This window comes from Heterodontus francisci, chromosome 3 (assembly GCF_036365525.1).
Source record: "Heterodontus francisci isolate sHetFra1 chromosome 3, sHetFra1.hap1, whole genome shotgun sequence".
In the NCBI taxonomy this organism is placed as follows: Eukaryota; Metazoa; Chordata; class Chondrichthyes; order Heterodontiformes; family Heterodontidae; genus Heterodontus; species Heterodontus francisci.
Window position 1 is genome coordinate 22491405 of NC_090373.1, and position 20741 is coordinate 22512145.

The 20741-nt window shown below is 44.8% G+C and overlaps 1 protein-coding gene across 10 annotated transcripts in view; it reads left to right on the forward strand.

The window, feature by feature from the left end:
- Nucleotides 1-20741, forward strand: part of dst (dystonin) — a 666855-nt gene that overhangs the window by 629973 nt on the left and 16141 nt on the right. For all 10 annotated transcript variants that reach the window (XM_068020163.1, XM_068020162.1, XM_068020167.1 and 7 more), the window contains 3 exons: nucleotides 298-460; nucleotides 1643-1797; nucleotides 2056-2130. In XM_068020163.1, coding sequence (XP_067876264.1) covers nucleotides 298-460; nucleotides 1643-1797; nucleotides 2056-2130 — 393 coding nt within the window. The remainder of the gene's footprint in view (nucleotides 1-297; nucleotides 461-1642; nucleotides 1798-2055; nucleotides 2131-20741) is intronic.

Sequence of the window (20741 nt, forward strand, 5' to 3'; positions counted from 1 at the left end):
TGTGCCTTAACTATTTAAGGATTTTAAAAAAAAGTCTTGTAACCTGCTCCGACTAGAATTTGCTTTGTGTTTCCGATAATATCTCACCACAGTGGTTATACATCCAAGGCTCTAGGGCATTTGTGCTCATGAGATTTTAGTTTTAATCTTGAGAGGGAAGGGGAAGGAGCTAATTTGTGGATTTACCCATTAAACCTGGCCAAAGTAATCTTATTGAGATTATAGATGCACAAAGCTTTATTTTGTTTGAAAAGTAAAATTTGCTGCAAGTTGACTATGACTTTGCTTCTCTTACAGCTGAGAGAGTTTGCCAACTTTGATTTTGATGTTTGGCGAAAGAGGTACATGCGATGGATGAACCACAAGAAGTCTAGAGTAATGGACTTTTTCAGGCGAATTGACAAAGATCAAGATGGGAAGATCACAAGACAAGAATTTATTGACGGAATCCTCTCCTCCAGTGAGTCTTGAAAAATCCCTTGCAGTGTCTCCTGAAAGAGAGCGCCTCTTTATTTCCCAAGTCTCTTAGAATCATACTCCTGTACAAAAACAACCTGCATTTGAATAGTACCTTTAGCATTCTCCTGTACAGCAGAAGACGTGGCTCACAGTATTTGTGCCAGCTCTCTGAATGAGCAATCCCCATTCTCCTCCTCTTTTCCCTGCAATGTCACATTTCTCTTCCACCCCTGTTATTCCACAACCTTCTGCATGAAGGGAACAAATGGCAGCAGACTTCTCCCTTTGTTATTGTGCTGCTAATCCTATGTCTAAAGCCATTAACTAATGACTCACAGACCGATAGATGGAGTTTTGTCTTGCTTACCTTATCAAAACCCCCTTGAAATTTTGAATATATGTGACAAAAAAAAACTGCAGATACTGGAAATCTGAAACAAAAATGGAAAATAAACTATTCCTGATGAAGGGTATACACCTGAAATATAGCTTGTCCTTTCTCTCCATCGTACTAACTGACCAGTTGAGTATTTCCGACATAAGCACTTATGATTTCAACATTTTGAATATTTGTGTCAAAACCCCACTCTGTTGTAGTGCACACCTGTTAGTAAATTCCCTCTCTACTTTGATAATCTGTAGTAGATGTAATACTTCAGTAAAAATTAGTTTATTGTCTCTAATCTTCTGGTGACCTTCCAATTTACTTGAGGCTGTTAGCCAGTGAGAGATATTTAACAACTGGATCTGATTTCCTCCCACTTGAAATTGTCACATGCACAATACACTTACACGCAAATGCGTTTGTTTCCAGCAAGGGATATCTGATGCACTCAGGAGTGAGTGTCCCAGTGGACCGTTTTGTTTCCCTTAGCCCAAAGACACGGAGGTTATTTTTAATATTCCGCTGCCACCTTGGCTGAGGTCTGACAGCTCATCACAGACTGGACTTTGAACTTGATGACCCCCTGCTGCACCTGGCCTTGTACGATACCATGTGCTGAACCATTGGGAAGCCTGAGTCTTACTAAGTCTTGAACTACTTGGAAGTTAATAATTAAAGGATTGGCATCTGCTGTGCTATTTTTCTAGTAATTTAGTTTTGTACACGGGTTTAATGGAGGGGAAGAGTGTTATGACAATAATTAACTAGAAGGAATGTGTTCATTGCATTGTTCTGTAGAGTTTCCTACCAGCCGTCTAGAGATGAGTGCGGTGGCAGACATATTTGATCGAGATGGAGATGGATACATCGACTATTATGAGTTTGTGGCAGCTCTTCATCCAAACAAGGACGCTTACAAGCCTCTTACTGATGCGGACAAAATAGAGGATGAGGTATACTACCATTGTGCACAGAATCTAAACTTTGTATCCTGGAATGACTTGACCCTTGATGCAGGAACATTTTAGTTCATTTTGACAGTCAATCCCTTTCTGAGTTTTAAAGAAATCCATCTGATGACATTTATTTTAATTCATGTACTGTACTAGATTTGATTTTACTGCTGGCATTTCTCTGCATGATTTTTACAATGTACTTCAATGCTTTCGACCTCAACCGCCATTACCGCCTCACTTTGTGCTTTATTGTAGGTGACACGGCAAGTAGCAAAATGTAAATGCGCAAAGCGGTTTCAAGTGGAACAGATTGGGGAGAACAAATACAGGGTGAGTGCTACAATCTTTACCATACCTCGGGCTCAAAGGGAGCGATCATCTATTCATCTGTGAAAACTGTGACTTTGGCCCTTTGCGTTGTTAAAAATAAAATTTGAGGCTATAGTTAGCTTCAGTTAATGCCCAGCCAGCAAGGCTGTGAATGCAACGACCTTCCTACTAAAACAATATTATTTGTACTGTGCCTCTATATGGCAATCACATTTGAATGTCAAAGTTGTAGAAGGAAATTACGAAACATTTACTTTATGAACTGATAACAAGCAATCAGCTTTAATCTGGAAATAATCTAAAAACAGATTTGAGGAAAGTGCCAGCTGTTACAAATTTGGATAATTGCGATACTGTAAAGAAACAGCGGGCGTAAATCAAAACAATGAAATGTTGCTGACGTCTTGCCTATTTGCCCCTTTAAAGATGTCTCATGTATTTTTGATTCTTATTATTTCAACTTCTTTTAAGCAAATGTTTGGCTGCTGCCTGTTTATAGGATTATGCGCCACCATATTTAGTAACTGGTTGAGTGTACAGAAGCAGATGTCCTCCTTAGATGTGTCATAAGGTAAGATAGGACAAGAAACCTACAGCCTTGGAATCTGATCCCACCTGGAACTAATACCTTCAGAGTGGGAGAGAATGGCTCCTGTTTCGAGACTCTGAAAAGGCCCAAGTTTCCTATAATCCTTTCAAATTGACATCTAACCTTTCCTTATAGCGTGGAATAAATAATCATTCACAGCAATTCACCGGAGATTTACAAGTATAATTAAACTTGGAAGAGCAGTTGACACATATTATAAAGCAAGAAAGGTCACAACACTACAGGGAAAATGGAATTAAAATCTTATTTTTCTTAATTCACCTTGCTTGTGCAATATGATTGTGGTGAGACTGCAGAATCGTACAGCACAGAAGAAGGCCATTCGGCCCATCATGTCTGTGACAGCTCTTGGAAAGAGCTTCCAATTAGTCCCACCTTCCTGCTCTTTCCCCGCAGCCCTGCCAATTTTACCTTTTCAAGTATTTATCCAATTCCCTTTTGAAAGTTACTATTGATCTCCTTCTACCACCGTTTCAGGCAGTGTATTCCAGATCATCATAACTCACTGCCTAAAACAATCTCGCCTTATCACCCCTCTGGTTCTTTGGCCAATTACCTAAAATCTTTGTTCTGGTTACCATCCTCCTGACAGAGAAAATAGTTTCACCTTATTTACTCAATCCTTACTGAGAATATTTAAAACAAAGCAGCATGTTCATAAAAGAAAAGCACACTGATAATGCATAGCAGGTTGATCAGCCTCTGAAGGAGAAAGGATATGAAAGTGTCCTTCCATCAGAATGGTTTCCTCCCATTTCAGATTTCTAGCTTTTCTGTACATTTCCACTTAAATTGCAGTCTGTGCGAATCTTGTGAACACCCCTACTCTCTGTCTGTCTGTGCTAATCTTGTGAATACACCTACTCTCTAACTGTCTGTGCTAATCTTGTGAACACCCCTACTCTCTCTCTGTCTGTGCTAATCTTGTGAACACCCCTACTCTCTGTCTGTCTGTGCTAATCTTGTGAACACCCCTACTCTCTATCTGTCTGTGCTAATCTTGTGAACACCCCTACTCTCTATCTGTCTGTGCTAATCTTGTGAACACCCCTACTCTCTCTCTGTCTGTGCTAATCTTGTGAATACACCTACTCTCTAACTGTCTGTGCTAATCTTGTGAACACCCCTACTCTCTCTCTGTGCTAATCTTGTGAACACCCCTACTCTCTGTCTGTCTGTGCTAATCTTGTGAATACACCTACTCTCTAACTGTCTGTGCTAATCTTGTGAACACCCCTTCTCTCTCTGTCTGTGCTAATCTTGTGAACACCCCTACTCTCTGTCTGTCTGTGCTAATCTTGTGAACACCCCTACTCTCTATCTGTCTGTGCTAATCTTGTGAACACCCCTACTCTCTATCTGTCTGTGCTAATCTTGTGAATACCCCTACTCTCTATCTGTGCTAATCTTGTGAACACCCCTACTCTCTGTCTGTCTGTGCTAATCTTGTGAACACCCCTACTCTCTATCTGTGCTAATCTTGTGAACACCCCTACTCTCTGTCTGTCTGTGCTAATCTTGTGAACACCCCTACTCTCTCTCTGTCTGTGCTAATCTTGTGAACACCCCTACTCTCTGTCTGTCTGTGCTAATCTTGTGAATAGCCCTACTCTCTATCTGTGCTAATCTTGTGAACACCCCTACTCTCTCTCTGTCTATGCTAATCTTGTGAACACCCCTACTCTCTGTCTGTCTGTGCTAATCTTGTGAACACCCCTACTCTCTCTCTGTCTATGCTAATCTTGTGAACACCCCTACTCTCTGTCTGTCTGTGCTAATCTTGTGAACACCCCTACTCTCTATCTGTCTGTGCTAATCTTGTGAATACCCCTACTCTCTGTCTGTCTGTGCTAATCTTGTGAATACACCTACTCTCCAGCTGTCTGTGCTAATCCTGTGAATACCCCTACTCTCTGTCTGTCTGTGCTAATCTTGTGAATACACCTACTCTCCAGCTGTCTGTGCTAATCCTGTGAATACCCCTACTCTCTATCTGTCTGTGCTAATCTTGTGAATACACCTACTCTCTGTCTGTCTGTGCTAATCTTGTGAATACACCTACTCTCTGTCTGTCTGTGCTAATCTTGTGAATACCCCTACTCTCTATCTGTGCTAATCTTGTGAACATCCCTACTCTCTATCTGTCTGTGCTAATCTTGTGAACACCCCTACTCTCTATCTGTGCTAATCTTGTGAACATCCCTACTCTCTGTCTGTCTGTGCTAATCTTGTGAACACCCCTACTCTCTCTGTCTGTGCTAATCTTGTGAACACCCCTACTCTCTGTCTGTCTGTGCTAATCTTGTGAACACCCCTACTCTCTATCTGTCTGTGCTAATCTTGTGAACACCCCTACTCTCTATCTGTCTGTGCTAATCTTGTGAACACCCCTACTCTCTGTCTGTCTGTGCTAATCTTGTGAACACCCCTACTCTCTCTCTGTGCTAATCTTGTGAACACCCCTACTCTCTGTCTGTCTGTGCTAATCTTGTGAATACCCCTACTCTCTATCTGTCTGTGCTAATCTTGTGAACACCCCTACTCTCTGTCTGTCTGTGCTAATCTTGTGAACACCCCTACTCTCTCTCTGTGCTAATCTTGTGAACACCCCTACTCTCTGTCTGTCTGTGCTAATCTTGTGAATACCCCTACTCTCTCTCTGTCTGTGCTAATCTTGTGAACACCCCTACTCTCTGTCTGTCTGTGCTAATCTTGTGAATACCCCTACTCTCTGTCTGTCTGTGCTAATCTTGTGAACACCCCTACTCTCTCTGTCTGTGCTAATCTTGTGAACACCCCTACTCTCTATCTGTCTGTGCTAATCTTGTGAACACCCCTACTCTCTCTGTCTGTGCTAATCTTGTGAATACCCCTACTCTCTATCTGTCTGTGCTAATCTTGTGAACACCCCTACTCTCTATCTGTCTGTGCTAATCTTGTGAATACACCTACTCTCTATCTGTCTGTGCTAATCTTGTGAACACCCCTACTCTCTCAGTCTGTGCTAATCTTGTGAACACCCCTACTCTCTCTGTCTGTGCTAATCTTGTGAACACCCCTACTCTCTATCTGTCTGTGCTAATCTTGTGAATACACCTACTCTCTATCTGTCTGTGCTAATCTTGTGAACACCCCTACTCTCTCTGTCTGTGCTAATCTTGTGAACACCCCTACTCTCTGTCTGTCTGTGCTAATCTTGTGAACACCCCTACTCTCTATCTGTGCTAATCTTGTGAACACCCCTACTCTCTGTCTGTCTGTGCTAATCTTGTGAATACCCCTACTCTCTATCTGTCTGTGCTAATCTTGTGAACACCCCTACTCTCTATCTGTCTGTGCTAATCTTGTGAATACCCCTACTCTCTGTGCTAATCTTGTGAACACCCCTACTCTCTCTGTCTGTGCTAATCTTGTGAACACCCCTACTCTCTGTCTGTGCTAATCTTGTGAACACCCCTACTCTCTATCTGTGCTAATCTTGTGAACACCCCTACTCTCTATCTGTCTGTGCTAATCTTGTGAATACACCTACTCTCTATCTGTCTGTGCTAATCTTGTGAACACCCCTACTCTCTATCTGTCTGTGCTAATCTTGTGAATACACCTACTCTCTATCTGTCTGTGCTAATCTTGTGAACACCCCTACTCTCTATCTGTCTGTGCTAATCTTGTGAACACCCCTACTCTCTATCTGTCTGTGCTAATCTTGTGAACCCCCCTACTCTCTGTCTGTCTGTGCTAATCTTGTGAACACCCCTACTCTCTATCTGTCTGTGCTAATCTTGTGAACACCCCTACTCTCTCTCGGTCTGTGCTAATCTTGTGAACACCCCTACTCTCTATCTGTCTGTGCTAATCTTGTGAACACCCCTACTCTCTATCTGTCTGTGCTAATCTTGTGAACACCCCTACTCTCTCTCTGTCTGTGCTAATCTTGTGAACACCCCTACTCTCTATCTGTCTGTGCTAATCTTGTGAACACCCCTACTCTCTGTCTGTCTGTGCTAATCTTGTGAACACCCCTACTCTCTCGGTCTGTGCTAATCTTGTGAACACCCCTACTCTCTATCTGTCTGTGCTAATCTTGTGAACACCCCTACTCTCTCTGTCTGTGCTAATCTTGTGAATACCCCTACTCTCTATCTGTCTGTGCTAATCTTGTGAACACCCCTACTCTCTATCTGTCTGTGCTAATCTTGTGAACACCCCTACTCTCTGTCTGTCTGTGCTAATCTTGTGAACACCCCTACTCTCTCTGTCTGTGCTAATCTTGTGAACACCCCTACTCTCTATCTGTCTGTGCTAATCTTGTGAACACCCCTACTCTCTGTCTGTCTGTGCTAATCTTGTGAACACCCCTACTCTCTCTCGGTCTGTGCTAATCTTGTGAACCCCCCTACTCTCTCTCTGTCTGTGCTAATCTTGTGAATACCCCTACTCTCTGTCTGTCTGTGCTAATCTTGTGAATACCCCTACTCTCTAACTGTCTGTGCTAATCTTGTGAACCCCCCTACTCTCTGTCTGTCTGTGCTAATCTTGTGAATACCCCTACTCTCTAACTGTCTGTGCTAATCTTGTGAACACCCCTACTCTCTCTCGGTCTGTGCTAATCTTGTGAACACCCCTACTCTCTATCTGTCTGTGCTAATCTTGTGAATACCCCTACTCTCTAACTGTCTGTGCTAATCTTGTGAACACCCCTACTCTCTCTCGGTCTGTGCTAATCTTGTGAACACCCCTACTCTCTATCTGTCTGTGCTAATCTTGTGAATACCCCTACTCTCTAACTGTCTGTGCTAATCTTGTGAACCCCCCTACTCTCTGTCTGTCTGTGCTAATCTTGTGAACACCCCTACTCTCTATCTGTCTGTGCTAATCTTGTGAACACCCCTACTCTCTAACTGTCTGTGCTAATCTTGTGAACACCCCTACTCTCTATCTGTCTGTGCTAATCTTGTGAACACCCCTACTCTCTCTCTGTCTGTGCTAATCTTGTGAACACCCCTACTCTCTGTCTGTCTGTGCTAATCTTGTGAACACCCCTACTCTCTCTGTCTGTGCTAAACTTGTGAACACCCCTACTCTCTATCTGTCTGTGCTAATCTTGTGAACACCCCTACTCTCTCTCTGTCTGTGCTAATCTTGTGAACATCCCTACTCTCTGTCTGTCTGTGCTAATCTTGTGAACACCCCTACTCTCTCAGTCTGTGCTAATCTTGTGAACACCCCTACTCTCTCAGTCTGTGCTAATCTTGTGAATACCCCTACTCTCTATCTGTCTGTGCTAATCTTGTGAACACCCCTACTCTCTCTGTCTGTGTTAATCTTGTGAACACCCCTACTCTCTATCTGTCTGTGCTAATCTTGTGAACACCCCTACTCTCTCTGTCTGTGCTAATCTTGTGAACACCCCTACTCTCTCTGTCTGTGCTAATCTTGTGAATACCCCTACTCTCTATCTGTCTGTGCTAATCTTGTGAACACCCCTACTCTCTCTGTCTGTGTTAATCTTGTGAACACCCCTACTCTCTATCTGTCTGTGCTAATCTTGTGAACACCCCTACTCTCTAACTGTCTGTGCTAATCTTGTGAACACCCCTACTCTCTATCTGTCTGTGCTAATCTTGTGAACACCCCTACTCTCTATCTGTCTGTGCTAATCTTGTGAACACCCCTACTCTCTCTCGGTCTGTGCTAATCTTGTGAACCCCCCTACTCTCTATCTGTCTGTGCTAATCTTGTGAACACCCCTACTCTCTATCTGTCTGTGCTAATCTTGTGAACACCCCTACTCTCTCTCGGTCTGTGCTAATCTTGTGAACACCCCTACTCTCTATCTGTCTGTGCTAATCTTGTGAACACCCCTACTCTCTATCTGTCTGTGCTAATCTTGTGAACACCCCTACTCTCTCTCTGTCTGTGCTAATCTTGTAAACACCCCTACTCTCTATCTGTCTGTGCTAATCTTGTGAACACCCCTACTCTCTGTCTGTCTGTGCTAATCTTGTGAACACCCCTACTCTCTCGGTCTGTGCTAATCTTGTGAACACCCCTACTCTCTATCTGTCTGTGCTAATCTTGTGAACACCCCTACTCTCTGTCTGTCTGTGCTAATCTTGTGAACACCCCTACTCTCTCGGTCTGTGCTAATCTTGTGAACACCCCTACTCTCTATCTGTCTGTGCTAATCTTGTGAACACCCCTACTCTCTCTCTGTCTGTGCTAATCTTGTGAATACCCCTACTCTCTATCTGTCTGTGCTAATCTTGTGAACACCCCTACTCTCTACCTGTCTGTGCTAATCTTGTGAACACCCCTACTCTCTATCTGTCTGTGCTAATCTTGTGAACACCCCTACTCTCTGTCTGTCTGTGCTAATCTTGTGAACACCCCTACTCTCTCTGTCTGTGCTAATCTTGTGAACACCCCTACTCTCTATCTGTCTGTGCTAATCTTGTGAACACCCCTCCTCTCTGTCTGTCTGTGCTAATCTTGTGAACACCCCTACTCTCTCTTGGTCTGTGCTAATCTTGTGAATACCCCTACTCTCTATCTGTCTGTGCTAATCTTGTGAACACCCCTACTCTCTATCTGTCTGTGCTAATCTTGTGAACACCCCTACTCTCTAACTGTCTGTGCTAATCTTGTGAACACCCCTACTCTCTGTCTGTCTGTGCTAATCTTGTGAACACCCCTACTCTCTATCTGTCTGTGCTAATCTTGTGAACACCCCTACTCTCTATCTGTCTGTGCTAATCTTGTGAACACCCCTACTCTCTATCTGTCTGTGCTAATCTTGTGAACACCCCTACTCTCTAACTGTCTGTGCTAATCTTGTGAACACCCCTACTCTCTATCTGTCTGTGCTAATCTTGTGAACACCCCTACTCTCTCTCTGTCTGTGCTAATCTTGTGAATACCCCTACTCTCTAACTGTCTGTGCTAATCTTGTGAACACCCCTACTCTCTGTCTGTCTGTGCTAATCTTGTGAACACCCCTACTCTCTGTCTGTCTGTGCTAATCTTGTGAACACCCCTACTCTCTGTCTGTCTGTGCTAATCTTGTGAACACCCCTACTCTCTGTCTGTCTGTGCTAATCTTGTGAACACCCCTACTCTCTCTGTCTGTGCTAAACTTGTGAACACCCCTACTCTCTATCTGTCTGTGCTAATCTTGTGAACACCCCTACTCTCTCTGTCTGTGCTAAACTTGTGAACACCCCTACTCTCTATCTGTCTGTGCTAATCTTGTGAACACCCCTACTCTCTCTCTGTCTGTGCTAATCTTGTGAACATCCCTACTCTCCATCTGTCTGTGCTAATCTTGTGAACACCCCTACTCTCTGTCTGTCTGTGCTAATCTTGTGAATACCCCTACTCTCTATCTGTCTGTGCTAATCTTGTGAACACCCCTACTCTCTCAGTCTGTGCTAATCTTGTGAACACCCCTACTCTCTCTGTCTGTGCTAATCTTGTGAATACCCCTACTCTCTATCTGTCTGTGCTAATCTTGTGAATACCCCTACTCTCTATCTGTCTGTGCTAATCTTGTGAACACCCCTACTCTCTCAGTCTGTGCTAATCTTGTGAACACCCCTACTCTCTCTGTCTGTGCTAATCTTGTGAATACCCCTACTCTCTATCAGTCTGTGCTAATCTTGTGAACACCCCTACTCTCTATCTGTCTGTGCTAATCTTGTGAATACCCCTACTCTCTGTCTGTCTGTGCTAATCTTGTGAACACCCCTACTCTCTCTGTCTGTGCTAATCTTGTGAACACCCCTACTCTCTCTGTCTGTGCTAATCTTGTGAATACCCCTACTCTCTATCTGTCTGTGCTAATCTTGTGAACACCCCTACTCTCTCTCTGTCTGTGTTAATCTTGTGAACACCCCTACTCTCTATCTGTCTGTGCTAATCTTGTGAACACCCCTACTCTCTATCTGTCTGTGCTAATCTTGTGAACACCCCTACTCTCTCTCTGTCTGTGCTAATCTTGTGAACACCCCTACTCTCTGTCTGTCTGTGCTAATCTTGTGAACACCCCTACTCTCTATCTGTCTGTGCTAATCTTGTGAACACCCCTACTCTCTATCTGTCTGTGCTAATCTTGTGAACACCCCTACTCTCTCTCTGTCTGTGCTAATCTTGTGAACACCCCTACTCTCTGTCTGTCTGTGCTAATCTTGTGAACACCCCTACTCTCTCTGTCTGTGCTAATCTTGTGAACACCCCTACTCTCTCTGTCTGTGCTAATCTTGTGAATACCCCTACTCTCTATCTGTCTGTGCTAATCTTGTGAACACCCCTACTCTCTCTGTCTGTGTTAATCTTGTGAACACCCCTACTCTCTAACTGTCTGTGCTAATCTTGTGAACACCCCTACTCTCTATCTGTGCTAATCTTGTGAACACCCCTACTCTCTCTGTCTGTGCTAATCTTGTGAACACCCCTACTCTCTGTCTGTCTGTGCTAATCTTGTGAACACCCCTACTCTCTATCTGTCTGTGCTAATCTTGTGAACACCCCTACTCTCTCTCGGTCTGTGCTAATCTTGTGAACACCCCTACTCTCTGTCTGTCTGTGCTAATCTTGTGAACACCCCTACTCTCTATCTGTCTGTGCTAATCTTGTGAACACCCCTACTCTCGGTCTGTGCTAATCTTGTGAACCCCCCTACTCTCTATCTGTCTGTGCTAATCTTGTGAACACCCCTACTCTCTCTCTTGCCAACAACCCTACTCTCTATCTGTTCCAATCTTGTGAATACCCCTACTCTCTGTCTGTCTGTGCTAATCTTGTGAACACCCCTACTCTCTGTCTGTGCTAATCTTGTGAACATCCCTACTCTCGACCTGTCTGTGCTAATCTTGTGAACACCCCTACTCTCTAACTGTCTGTGCTAATCTTGTGAACACCCCTACTCTCTATCTGTCTGTGCTAATCTTGTGAACACCCCTACTCTCTATCTGTCTGTGCTAATCTTGTGAACACCCCTACTCTCTGTCTGTCTGTGCTAATCTTGTGAACACCCCTACTCTCTCTCTGTCTGTGCTAATCTTGTGAACACCCCTACTCTCTATCTGTCTGTGCTAATCTTGTGAACACCCCTACTCTCTATCTGTCTGTGCTAATCTTGTGAACACCCCTACTCTCTGTCTGTCTGTGCTAATCTTGTGAACACCCCTACTCTCTCTCTGTCTGTGCTAATCTTGTGAACACCCCTACTCTCTCTCTGTCTGTGCTAATCTTGTGAATACCCCTACTCTCTATCTGTCTGTGCTAATCTTGTGAACACCCCTACTCTCTCTCTGTCTGTGCTAATCTTGTGAACACCCCTACTCTCTGTCTGTGCTAATCTTGTGAACACCCCTACTCTCTGTCTGTGCTAATCTTGTGAACATCCCTACTCTCTAACTGTCTGTGCTAATCTTGTGAACACCCCTACTCTCTCTCTGTCTGTGCTAATCTTGTGAACACCCCTACTCTCTCTCTGTCTGTGCTAATCTTGTGAACACCCCTACTCTCTGTCTGTCTGTGCTAATCTTGTGAACACCCCTACTCTCTGTCTGTCTGTGCTAATCTTGTGAACACCCCTACTCTCTGTCTGTCTGTGCTAATCTTGTGAACACCCCTACTCTCTATCTGTCTGTGCTAATCTTGTGAACACCCCTACTCTCTCTCGGTCTGTGCTAATCTTGTGAACCCTCCTACTCTCTATCTGTCTGTGCTAATCTTGTGAACACCCCTACTCTCTGTCTGTGCTAATCTTGTGAACATCCCTACTCTCTCTCTTGCCAACAACCCTACTCTCTATCTGTTCCAATCTTGTGAATACCCCTACTCTCTGTCTGTCTGTGCTAATCTTGTGAACACCCCTACTCTCTATCTATGCTAATCTTGTGAACACCCCTACTCTCTATCTGTCTGTGCTAATCTTGTGAACACCCCTACTCTCTCTCGGTCTGTGCTAATCTTGTGAACCCTCCTACTCTCTATCTGTCTGTGCTAATCTTGTGAACACCCCTACTCTCTGTCTGTGCTAATCTTGTGAACATCCCTACTCTCTCTCTTGCCAACAACCCTACTCTCTATCTGTTCCAATCTTGTGAATACCCCTACTCTCTGTCTGTCTGTGCTAATCTTGTGAACACCCCTACTCTCTATCTATGCTAATCTTGTGAACACCCCTACTCTCTGTCTGTCTGTGCTAATCTTGTGAACACCCCTACTCTCTGTCTGTGCTAATCTTGTGAACATCCCTACTCTCGACCTGTCTGTGCTAATCTTGTGAACACCCCTACTCTCTGTCTGTGCTAATCTTGTGAACACCCCAACTCTCTGTCTGTGCTAATCTTGTGAACATCCCTACTCTCTCTCTGTCTGTGCTAATCTTGTGAACACCCCTACTCTCTCTCGGTCTGTGCTAATCTTGTGAACCCCCCTACTCTCTGTCTGTCTGTGCTAATCTTGTGAACACCCCTACTCTCTGTCTGTCTGTGCTAATCTTGTGAACGCCCCTACTCTCTGTCTGTCTGTGCTAATCTTGTGAACACCCCTACTCTCTGTCTGTGCTAATCTTGTGAACATCCCTACTCTCTCTCGGTCTGTGCTAATCTTGTGAACACCCCTACTCTCTCTCGGTCTGTGCTAATCTTGTGAACCCCACTACTCTCTGTCTGTCTGTGCTAATCTTGTGAACCCCCCTACTCTCTATCTGTCTGTGCTAATCTTGTGAACACCCCTACTCTCTGTCTGCCTGTGCTAATCTTAAGAACACCCCTACTCTCTGTCTGTCTGTGCTAATCTTGTGAATACCCCTCATCTCTCTCTCTCTGTGCTAATCTTGTGAACACCCCTACTCTCTGTCTGTCTGTGCTAATCTTGTGAATACCCCTACTCTCTCTCTGTCTGTGCTAATCTTATGAACACCCCTACTCTCTCTCTGTCTGTGCTAATCTTGTGAACACCCTTACACTCTCTCAGTCTGTGCTAATCTTGTGAACACCCCTACTCTCTGTCTGTGGTAATCTTGTGAACACCCCTACTCTCTGTCTGTGCTAATCTTGTGAACACCCCTACTCTCTCTCTCTCTATGCTAATCTTGTGAATACCCCTACTCTCTGTCTGTGCTAAACTTGTGAACACCCCTACTCTCTGTCTGTCTGTGCTAATCTTGTGAACACCCTTACACTCTCTCAGTCTGTGCTAATCTTGTGAACACCCCTACTCTCTGTCTGTCTGTGCTAATCTTGTGAACCCCCCTACTCTCTCTCTCTCTCTGTGCTAATCTTGTCAACGCCCGTACTCTCTCTCGGTCTGTGCTAATCTTGTGAACACCCCTACTCTCTGTCTGTCTGTGCTAATCTTGTGAACACCCCTACTCTCTGTCTGTCTGTGCTAATCTTGTGAACACCCCTACTCTCTATCTGTCTGTGCTAATCTTGTGAACACCCCTACTCTCTATCTGTCTGTGCTAATCTTGTGAACACCCCTACTCTCTCTCTGTCTGTGCTAATCTTGTGAACACCCCTACTCTCTGTCTGTCTGTGCTAATCTTGTGAACACCCCTACTCTCTATCTGTCTGTGCTAATCTTGTGAACACCCCTACTCTCTATCTGTCTGTGCTAATCTTGTGAACACCCCTACTCTCTCTCTGTCTGTGCTAATCTTGTGAACACCCCTACTCTCTATCTGTCTGTGCTAATCTTGTGAACACCCCTACTCTCTATCTGTCTGTGCTAATCTTGTGAACACCCCTACTCTCTCTCTGTCTGTGCTAATCTTGTGAACACCCCTACTCTCTCTCTGTCTGTGCTAATCTTGTGAACACCCCTACTCTCTCTCTGTCTGTGCTAATCTTGTGAACACCCCTACTCTCTATCTGTCTGTGCTAATCTTGTGAACACCCCTACTCTCTATCTGTCTGTGCTAATCTTGTGAACACCCCTACTCTCTATCTGTCTGTGCTAATCTTGTGAACACCCCTACTCTCTATCTGTCTGTGCTAATCTTGTGAACACCCCTACTCTCTCTCTGTCTGTGCTAATCTTGTGAACACCCCTACTCTCTCTCTGTCTGTGCTAATCTTGTGAACACCCCTACTCTCTATCTGTCTGTGCTAATCTTGTGAACACCCCTACTCTCTATCTGTCTGTGCTAATCTTGTGAACACCCCTACTCTCTCTCTGTCAGTGCTAATCTTGTGAACACCCCTACTCTCTGTCTGTCTGTGCTAATCTTGTGAACACCCCTACTCTCTATCTGTCTGTGCTAATCTTGTGAACACCCCTACTCTCTATCTGTCTGTGCTAATCTTGTGAACACCCCTACTCTCTCTCTGTCTGTGCTAATCTTGTGAACACCCCTACTCTCTGTCTGTCTGTGCTAATCTTGTGAACACCCCTACTCTCTCTGTCTGTGCTAATCTTGTGGACACCCCTACTCTCTCTGTCTGTGCTAATCTTGTGAATACCCCTACTCTCTATCTGTCTGTGCTAATCTTGTGAACACCCCTACTCTCTCTGTCTGTGTTAATCTTGTGAACACCCCTACTCTCTAACTGTCTGTGCTAATCTTGTGAACACCCCTACTCTCTATCTGTGCTAATCTTGTGAACACCCCTACTCTCTCTGTCTGTGCTAATCTTGTGAACACCCCTACTCTCTGTCTGTCTGTGCTAATCTTGTGAACACCCCTACTCTCTATCTGTCTGTGCTAATCTTGTGAACACCCCTACTCTCTCTCGGTCTGTGCTAATCTTGTGAACACCCCTACTCTCTGTCTGTCTGTGCTAATCTTGTGAACACCCCTACTCTCTATCTGTCTGTGCTAATCTTGTGAACACCCCTACTCTCGGTCTGTGCTAATCTTGTGAACCCCCCTACTCTCTATCTGTCTGTGCTAATCTTGTGAACACCCCTACTCTCTCTCTTGCCAACAACCCTACTCTCTATCTGTTCCAATCTTGTGAATACCCCTACTCTCTGTCTGTCTGTGCTAATCTTGTGAACACCCCTACTCTCTGTCTGTGCTAATCTTGTGAACATCCCTACTCTCGACCTGTCTGTGCTAATCTTGTGAACACCCCTACTCTCTAACTGTCTGTGCTAATCTTGTGAACACCCCTACTCTCTATCTGTCTGTGCTAATCTTGTGAACACCCCTACTCTCTATCTGTCTGTGCTAATCTTGTGAACACCCCTACTCTCTGTCTGTCTGTGCTAATCTTGTGAACACCCCTACTCTCTCTCTGTCTGTGCTAATCTTGTGAACACCCCTACTCTCTATCTGTCTGTGCTAATCTTGTGAACACCCCTACTCTCTATCTGTCTGTGCTAATCTTGTGAACACCCCTACTCTCTGTCTGTCTGTGCTAATCTTGTGAACACCCCTACTCTCTCTCTGTCTGTGCTAATCTTGTGAATACCCCTACTCTCTATCTGTCTGTGCTAATCTTGTGAACACCCCTACTCTCTCTCTGTCTGTGCTAATCTTGTGAACACCCCTACTCTCTGTCTGTGCTAATCTTGTGAACACCCCTACTCTCTGTCTGTGCTAATCTTGTGAACATCCCTACTCTCTAACTGTCTGTGCTAATCTTGTGAACACCCCTACTCTCTCTCTGTCTGTGCTAATCTTGTGAACACCCCTACTCTCTCTCTGTCTGTGCTAATCTTGTGAACACCCCTACTCTCTGTCTGTCTGTGCTAATCTTGTGAACACCCCTACTCTCTGTCTGTCTGTGCTAATCTTGTGAACACCCCTACTCTCTGTCTGTCTGTGCTAATCTTGTGAACACCCCTACTCTCTATCTGTCTGTGCTAATCTTGTGAACACCCCTACTCTCTCTCGGTCTGTGCTAATCTTGTGAACCCTCCTACTCTCTATCTGTCTGTGCTAATCTTGTGAACACCCCTACTCTCTGTCTGTGCTAATCTTGTGAACATCCCTACTCTCTCTCTTGCCAACAACCCTACTCTCTATCTGTTCCAATCTTGTGAATACCCCTACTCTCTGTCTGTCTGTGCTAATCTTGTGAACACCCCTACTCTCTATCTATGCTAATCTTGTGAACACCCCTACTCTCTATCTGTCTGTGCTAATCTTGTGAACACCCCTACTCTCTCTCGGTCTGTGCTAATCTTGTGAACCCTCCTACTCTCTATCTGTCTGTGCTAATCTTGTGAACACCCCTACTCTCTGTCTGTGCTAATCTTGTGAACATCCCTACTCTCTCTCTTGCCAACAACCCTACTCTCTATCTGTTCCAATCTTGTGAATACCCCTACTCTCTGTCTGTCTGTGCTAATCTTGTGAACACCCCTACTCTCTATCTATGCTAATCTTGTGAACACCCCTACTCTCTGTCTGTCTGTGCTAATCTTGTGAACACCCCTACTCTCTGTCTGTGCTAATCTTGTGAACATCCCTACTCTCGACCTGTCTGTGCTAATCTTGTGAACACCCCTACTCTCTGTCTGTGCTAATCTTGTGAACACCCCAACTCTCTGTCTGTGCTAATCTTGTGAACATCCCTACTCTCTCTCTGTCTGTGCTAATCTTGTGAACACCCCTACTCTCTCTCGGTCTGTGCTAATCTTGTGAACCCCCCTACTCTCTGTCTGTCTGTGCTAATCTTGTGAACACCCCTACTCTCTGTCTGTCTGTGCTAATCTTGTGAACGCCCCTACTCTCTGTCTGTCTGTGCTAATCTTGTGAACACCCCTACTCTCTGTCTGTGCTAATCTTGTGAACATCCCTACTCTCTCTCGGTCTGTGCTAATCTTGTGAACACCCCTACTCTCTCTCGGTCTGTGCTAATCTTGTGAACCCCACTACTCTCTGTCTGTCTGTGCTAATCTTGTGAACCCCCCTACTCTCTATCTGTCTGTGCTAATCTTGTGAACACCCCTACTCTCTGTCTGCCTGTGCTAATCTTAAGAACACCCCTACTCTCTGTCTGTCTGTGCTAATCTTGTGAATACCCCTCATCTCTCTCTCTCTGTGCTAATCTTGTGAACACCCCTACTCTCTGTCTGTCTGTGCTAATCTTGTGAATACCCCTACTCTCTCTCTGTCTGTGCTAATCTTATGAACACCCCTACTCTCTCTCTGTCTGTGCTAATCTTGTGAACACCCTTACACTCTCTCAGTCTGTGCTAATCTTGTGAACACCCCTACTCTCTGTCTGTGGTAATCTTGTGAACACCCCTACTCTCTGTCTGTGCTAATCTTGTGAACACCCCTACTCTCTCTCTCTCTATGCTAATCTTGTGAATACCCCTACTCTCTGTCTGTGCTAAACTTGTGAACACCCCTACTCTCTGTCTGTCTGTGCTAATCTTGTGAACACCCTTACACTCTCTCAGTCTGTGCTAATCTTGTGAACACCCCTACTCTCTGTCTGTCTGTGCTAATCTTGTGAACCCCCCTACTCTCTCTCTCTCTCTCTGTGCTAATCTTGTCAACGCCCGTACTCTCTCTCGGTCTGTGCTAATCTTGTGAACACCCCTACTCTCTGTCTGTCTGTGCTAATCTTGTGAACACCCCTACTCTCTGTCTGTCTGTGCTAATCTTGTGAACACCCCTACTCTCTATCTGTCTGTGCTAATCTTGTGAACACCCCTACTCTCTATCTGTCTGTGCTAATCTTGTGAACACCCCTACTCTCTCTCTGTCTGTGCTAATCTTGTGAACACCCCTACTCTCTGTCTGTCTGTGCTAATCTTGTGAACACCCCTACTCTCTATCTGTCTGTGCTAATCTTGTGAACACCCCTACTCTCTATCTGTCTGTGCTAATCTTGTGAACACCCCTACTCTCTCTCTGTCTGTGCTAATCTTGTGAACACCCCTACTCTCTATCTGTCTGTGCTAATCTTGTGAACACCCCTACTCTCTATCTGTCTGTGCTAATCTTGTGAACACCCCTACTCTCTCTCTGTCTGTGCTAATCTTGTGAACACCCCTACTCTCTCTCTGTCTGTGCTAATCTTGTGAACACCCCTACTCTCTCTCTGTCTGTGCTAATCTTGTGAACACCCCTACTCTCTATCTGTCTGTGCTAATCTTGTGAACACCCCTACTCTCTATCTGTCTGTGCTAATCTTGTGAACACCCCTACTCTCTATCTGTCTGTGCTAATCTTGTGAACACCCCTACTCTCTATCTGTCTGTGCTAATCTTGTGAACACCCCTACTCTCTCTCTGTCTGTGCTAATCTTGTGAACACCCCTACTCTCTCTCTGTCTGTGCTAATCTTGTGAACACCCCTACTCTCTATCTGTCTGTGCTAATCTTGTGAACACCCCTACTCTCTATCTGTCTGTGCTAATCTTGTGAACACCCCTACTCTCTCTCTGTCTGTGCTAATCTTGTGAACACCCCTACTCTCTCTCTGTCTGTGCTAATCTTGTGAACACCCCTACTCTCTGTCTGTCTGTGCTAATCTTGTGAACACCCCTACTCTCTATCTGTCTGTGCTAATCTTGTGAACACCCCTACTCTCTCTCTGTCTATGCTAATCTTGTGAACACCCCTACTCTCTCTCTGTCTATGCTAATCTTGTGAACACCCCTACTCTCTGTCTGTCTGTGCTAATCTTGTGAACACCCCTACTCTCCAGATGTCTGTGCTAATCTTGTGAATACCCCTACTCTCTCTCTGTCTATGCTAATCTTGTGAACACCCCTACTCTCTGTCTGTCTGTGCTAATCTTGTGAACACCCCTACTCTCTATCTGTCTGTGCTAATCTTGTGAACACCCCTACTCTCTGTCTGTCTGTGCTAATCTTGTGAACACCCCTACTCTCCAGATGTCTGTGCTAATCTTGTGAATACCCCTACTCTCTCTCTAGCTATGCTAATCTTGTGAACACCCCTACTCTCTCTCTGTCTATGCTAATCTTGTGAACACCCCGACTCTCTGTCTGTCTGTGCTAATCTTGTGAATACCCCTACTCTCTGTCTGTGCTAATCTTGTGAATACACCTACTCTCTCTCTGTCTGTGCTAATCTTGTGAACACCCCTACTCTCTGTCTGTCTGTGCTAATCTTGTGAATACCCCTACTCTCTGTCTGTGCTAATCTTGTGAACACCCCTACTCTCTAACTGTCTGTGCTAATCTTGTGAACACCCCTACTCTCTCTCTGTCTGTGCTAATCTTGTGAATACCCCTACTCTCTATCTATGCTAATCTTGTGAACACCCCTACTCTCTAACTGTCTGTGCTAATCTTGTGAACACCCCTACTCTCTATCTGTCTGTGCTAATCTTGTGAACACCCCTACTCTCTAACTGTCTGTGCTAATCTTGTGAACACCCCTACTCTCTATCTGTCTGTGCTAATCTTGTGAACACCCCTACTCTCTCTCTGTCTGTGCTAATCTTGTGAATACCCCTACTCTCTATCTATGCTAATCTTGTGAACACCCCTACTCTCTAACTGTCTGTGCTAATCTTGTGAACACCCCTACTCTCTATCTTTCTGTGCTAATCTTGTGAACACCCCTACTCTCTGTCTGTCTGTGCTAATCTTGTGAACACCCCTACTCTCTCTCTGTCTATGCTAATCTTGTGAACACCCCTACTCTCTAACTGTCTGTGCTAATCTTGTGAACACCCCTACTCTCTCTCTGTCTGTGCTAATCTTGTGAATACCCCTACTCTCTATCTATGCTAATCTTGTGAACACCCCTACTCTCTAACTGTCTGTGCTAATCTTGTGAACACCCCTACTCTCTCTCGGTCTGTGCTAATCTTGTGAACCCCCCTACTCTCTGTCTGTCTGTGCTAATCTTGTGAATACCCCTACTCTCTGTCTGTCTGTGCTAATCTTGTGAACACCCCTACTCTCTATCTGTCTGTGCTAATCTTGTGAACACCCCTACTCTCTATCTGTCTGTGCTAATCTTGTGAATACCCCTACTCTCTGTCTGTCTGTGCTAATCTTGTGAACACCCCTACTCTCTATCTGTCTGTGCTAATCTTGTGAACACC